Source organism: Triticum dicoccoides, chromosome 5B (genome assembly GCF_002162155.2).
Source record: "Triticum dicoccoides isolate Atlit2015 ecotype Zavitan chromosome 5B, WEW_v2.0, whole genome shotgun sequence".
In the NCBI taxonomy this organism is placed as follows: Eukaryota; Viridiplantae; Streptophyta; class Magnoliopsida; order Poales; family Poaceae; genus Triticum; species Triticum dicoccoides.
Window position 1 is genome coordinate 428231224 of NC_041389.1, and position 5284 is coordinate 428236507.

The following is a 5284-nucleotide window of genomic DNA, read 5'->3' on the forward strand; positions in this document are numbered from 1 at the left end:
CAGGCGTGAGGTGATTCAAACTCGCGACCTCCTCTTTGTATCTAAATTGCACTAACCACTCATGACAACTCACTTGTTGTGCCTCCTTATATCCTTTTTTCTCTTTTCTTTAATCTTTTTCTTATTATTGTTTTTATTTTTTAAAATACAGGAACTTTTTCAAATCCAATGTTTTTTTTGCAGATTAGTGAACTTTAAAAAAATCTGTGAAATTTTCTGAAATCATAATTCTTTTTGTTTTTACTTTTTAAAATTATTATATTTCTTCAGAAGTTAACGTTGACCGGTCAACCGCGATCGAGCGACAGGAACCCAGTCGAGCGCTTGCCTTCTTCTTGGACCGGCACACGAACGGGGGCACATGGGCGCCAGGACCTATTCGGGCGCTTAAGGCGCCGAACCGGAGCTCCCGTCGGCATGGGTGTCGCAATGAAGGATGAAGTGGGGCAATGCAGCCGATAGGCAAGCTGGGGGTTGGGTCCAGGTATGGGAATGGGCCGGCCCTTTGTTTTGCTCGAGGGCGTGGAGTTGGCCCAATGGTCCATTGGTAACTGATCTCATGTCCCATTGTGTAACATTTGATTCGACTCACGGAAATAGGGAGTAGTAAACAACAACATTTTTTCAAATAACATCATTCAACGGTAGAAATTTTTAGCATTCTAGGATGTCAAGAGTTTTTTTTCAAATAGAAACAAGGCATATAAGAACCCTCATTTCTATTTCTACCATGAACACGTTAACATCACAAGTTATCATATTTGCAACTAATCGTTGGTTGCGGCACAACTCATGTGATACTAAAAGAGAACGTAACTCCCATTAAATAAAATAGAGAATGTAATGACTCACGCTAAAAGAGTGCAGTAATTCGCTCGTGATTCAGATGAAGTTCAGACTTCACTACACTTGGAGCAAGATTAATGAACTGTTCCATGAATGTGGTAAGCTTTTGCAAGTTTATGATTGACCATTTGTGTATTCTGGGCATTGTGGACATTACACAACACTTGTGGTTTTTCTATAGCAGGGCAAACAAACAGTCAGCTTCGGATTCTCAAAATCCATAGCCACAACTGATTCTCAGAATCTCAGCGACAGCTGATTCTCAGGAATCTGTAGCCCAAACAAAGGGGGCCTAAATCACAATGCCAACTCAGTTTCGACAGTAAGCAAAAAAAGCTGTTTCAGTACACACAAAAAAAAACCACAGAGCAGCTGGCCATTGCATTTGCATTCGTCTTTTTTTTTGTAACAGATTGTACCTTACATTTTTTTTCTTTTTTTTAATATACTGTACCTTACATCTCCCAGCCAGCTTGCTGGAAGCAGAACAAAATTTGTCCAGCTCTGAAGCAAAATGAATGAATGAATGCTCCCTCAGCAGCTGCTCTCTCTCTCTACACATAACCATGCTTTTCGTGGTTTTTCAACAAGCGCCTGCCAGTAGGCAGCGAAAAACGAACGGAACAGGAATTCATCCACAGTTCTAAATACAAACTCTCAATGAAACAAGAGGATTGAAGCTCAGCCCATCGGCGGAGCGCGTTGGTTGCCACAGCATCACCGGAGGCACGAGTCGTCACGACATCCCCACCGCGTAGAGCGCCGCATCGGGTTGGTAGTATCTTGTATCCGTTATCTTCGACGGTGGCCAGTACCGGAACACGGATCTCCCAAGTATGTTCCTCACCGGGAGCGGCCCCCTGAAACATCACAGATCACAAAGAAATCATACCTGGATTCTAATATGTAGCTGAAGCTTTGGTTGAAAATGGAGCTCGGTTCGGAGCATACCAGTTATGGGAGTCCAAGCTGTTGTTACGGTTGTCTCCCAGCACAAACACATACCCTTCCGGTACAAGCTGCAAGGATAACAGCAGCGATTAGTTCGCCGAAATCGGAAAGGCTGACATCTCTATAGGCATTGTCATGTATGAATATGCAAGGAGATATGCAACGCTGGGTGAGATATTCTCTGCTACTAGTGGGCCGGTATGCGGCGCAATTGATACTTTTAATGCCAAATTCATTCCAAAATTTCAGATTCTGTTTGCTTTGAGCAAAAATCAAACATTTCAATGGGATCATGTCAGCTAAGGCTCCTTTTGTCATCGCAGTGGCTTTCATAAGCACTTATTTATGTATATTCGCTCGCAGGTATAACAGTTGGTTTGGAAGATATCTTCTTTAGACATTAACAGAAAAATCTTACTTGCAGTAGTAAATATTATCCTAACTAATTACAGGTCCCAGAATTCAGCTCAATTCAGCACAGCAACCGCAAAAAAGCCTAAATATTCAAAGATCATATAATGTACAATGATGGCACAGCTCACAGCGTACAAAATACGTAGTGGTAGAGACACTAGAGACTAGACATAGAAGATAAACATACCAATGGTTCCATCTCATAGTTGTGTGCCTCCAGCACAAATTCTTCATCTTGAAGTACCCCGTTGACCAGTAACTTGCCATCACGCACCTATCAAAGAACCAAGTGAACAACTGTTATAGCTCGGCTCGAGCAAAGAATCAAACTTTTTTGCAGCACAGCAATTACTAGTAGCAACGTACAAAAACAAACATAAGGCACTACCATTGGGATAAAAGCTTACTTCGACGTAGTCCCCTCCCTTGGCCACAACCCTCTTGATGAACACATCACCGGAGCTGTAGCCCATATCCTGCCATAAGATTGCATTCAAATTAGCATCAAATTCACCAGTATGAATCATGGAAACACTAAATTGGAGAGACTGGAAATCATCATACCTGAAGAGCTGGGGGAGCACGGAAGATGACAATGTCCAAGATTTCTGGTTCCCGGAATACATATGACACCTACAGATCACATTATCACAGCAAAGATCAGAAACCAGGTAGCAAAACACCAAATTAATCATCAGATAGCAATCCTCCCAAAATGTTTTACCTTCTCAGCGAGAATCCGATCACCAACATCGAAGGTGGGGTACATGGACTTGGACGGGATGGACCTCGGCTCGGCAAGGGAGGAGCTGTAGAGAAGCGGCACGGTAACGGCGGCGAAGGCCGTCTTGGCGTCGTCGGAGCACGAGCTCACCCACTTGGACAGCCAGTTGCTCCTGCTCATTGTGGCACTAGCACCGATGTTCCGGGCAATCGCGCCAGAAGCAGAAGCGGAAGCTCCGGCGGTTGGAACACCGCTGAACGTCTTCCTGGAGGGACGGATCGAAGGCAGCGGCGGCGTGGGAGGAGGGGACGATGGCGCCGAAGACGACGAGGGGGCAAGGTCGCTGCAGGGGAGCCACCTCGCGGTCTGCAAGAACGGGAGGAGGTGCGCCGGGTTGAACAGCCCGATCGAAATAGACGACGAGCCGGCCAGAGACGCGGCGCCGGAGATCCCAGCCGTCGACGACCCCGCCGTCGAACCCTGGGCGAGCACCGACAGCAATCCCACGGCGAGAGGCGGCGGCGGCGGCTTGGACGAAGAGTAGGGCCTCGAAGGGAACAGAGAGTGGCTTCCGGAGACGGCGGCGGTGGCGGCGAGGGCCTGGGGCTTGGGGTGATTGTGGTCGTCGGCGGCGTCATGGCGGTCACCGCCGCTGGCCGGGAGGCGCTCGGACTGGTGGCGAGAGGAGGTGAAGATGCAGAAGGGGCGCCACGACCCCTCCTGGAGGAAGCGGCACCCGGCGGAGGCCGAGGACCCGCAGCGGAGGCCGAGCGACGCAGCGAGGCTCTGCGCCACGTAGCCGGAGTAGGAGACGGTGATGCGAATCGCCATGGCGAGCAAGCAGAGGAGCCGTAGTGTTACCGAGAAGAGCTGGATTGGGCGGTCGGGGGAGAACGACCAACGGGGGACGCGATCGGCTACTGATTGTAGACCATACCGGCGGGGTTCGACTGGCGGGGCGGCTGGGCGGGGGATGGCGAGGCCGCGGCGAGCCGGGGGAGAGGCCGGTGGGTCGGGCGGTGGTGGCTCGGGGGAGGTGCGGAGGGGTCAGGCGGCGGCGGGGTTAGCTCCCGGCGAGTCGGCCTCGCCGGAGGGGCGAGGTCAACGGCGGCGGTCAATGGGGTAGGCGGCGGTGTGGGTGTTGTGGGGGAGGGAAAGCGCGAGGCCGACGGGCGGGTGGTGTATATAAACGCGTGCGCGCTCACTGTTGACGGTGAGGTAGACATCCCCTGGCTATTTTTGAGAATTTTCCCGGCAATATTGGAAATGGGCTCAACGATAGAGGAAAAGAAGTGAGAAATGAGCAAACTTATTAGAGCATCTCCAACAGCCGCGCTATAGCGCCGCGCGCAAAAAACCTTTTAGCGCGCGCGCTGCGGCTGGTTTTGCGCACCCGCCTGCGCTGGCTCCGGCAGCCGCGCTGAAATACAGCGTGCGCGACTCGCCGGGCATTTTGCATATATGGATATTTTGAACAAAAATGAACATGTAAAATTTGACACAAACAAGTTGATGAATAAAAGTTCATGCCCACAAGTTCATCAAAATCATGCCCACAAGTTCATCCAACCAAGTTCAAATGCAAACTAAAAGTTCAAGACATGAAAGACACATCAAGCTTCATCTTCATCTTCTTCTTCTTCGTCTTCGTCCTCATCTTCCTAAGACGACTCTTCCGCCTCCGAAGATGAACCTTCCTCCCTATCCTCATCACGCACCGCATCACGCACCGCATCATGTGAAGCTCCGACGGTGTTGGCAAGATCTTCAACGGCATCTTCATGGGAATGTGTGTGAGAAGCCATGGCGGCCGGATGTCACAGCCCCAGTTCAGCCCTTGTTTGTTTTTGCTTTAGCATCCTTGCATCATGTCTAAATTCAAATGAAATTTTGAAATGGGGATGTTCAAACCCTAGCAGATAATAATTTTAACTAGGTTTAATTCAAATATTTTCATTGGACCCAAAATGCCCTCCAAAAATGTTCATTATTTCTGGGAAAAGGTTAAAACCTTAATCAGAGGTCATGCACATTTTTCCAATGCATTTATGGTTTTTGAATTAATTCATAATTGTATTTGAGTTGGAGCAAATAAATTCTATAAATATTTTTATTGCTCCAGTAATCCTGGAATATTTTGTGGAGCTCTAGGATAAACCTTAATGCATCCACAATAATTTACAGAGAGCTGCAAAAATAATTTGGTTAAGAAACCAAATTAAAACAAAAATGCAAAATTAGAAAACAGAAACAAATAATAAAGAAAGAGAGAGAGAATCTTACCTGGCGCTCACCTGGTAGCCCAACCGGCCCAGCACTGCAGCTGGCCGGCCCAGCCCACCACTGCAG

The 5284-nt window shown here is 48.3% G+C and overlaps 1 protein-coding gene across 1 annotated transcript; it reads right to left on the bottom strand.

Annotated features, from left to right (window-relative positions):
• Window positions 1–1203: 1203 nt before the first annotated feature.
• Window positions 1204–4076, bottom strand: LOC119309944 (thylakoidal processing peptidase 1, chloroplastic-like). The gene is made up of 6 exons (XM_037585838.1): window positions 2936–4076; window positions 2776–2844; window positions 2619–2687; window positions 2399–2485; window positions 1798–1865; window positions 1204–1706 (listed from the first exon to the last, which is right to left on the bottom strand). The coding sequence occupies exons 1-6, from the start codon at window positions 3764–3766 to the stop codon at window positions 1583–1585; spliced, it is 1248 nt and encodes a 415-aa protein (XP_037441735.1). The 5' UTR covers window positions 3767–4076; the 3' UTR covers window positions 1204–1582.
• Between the last annotated feature and the right edge of the window lie 1208 nt (window positions 4077–5284).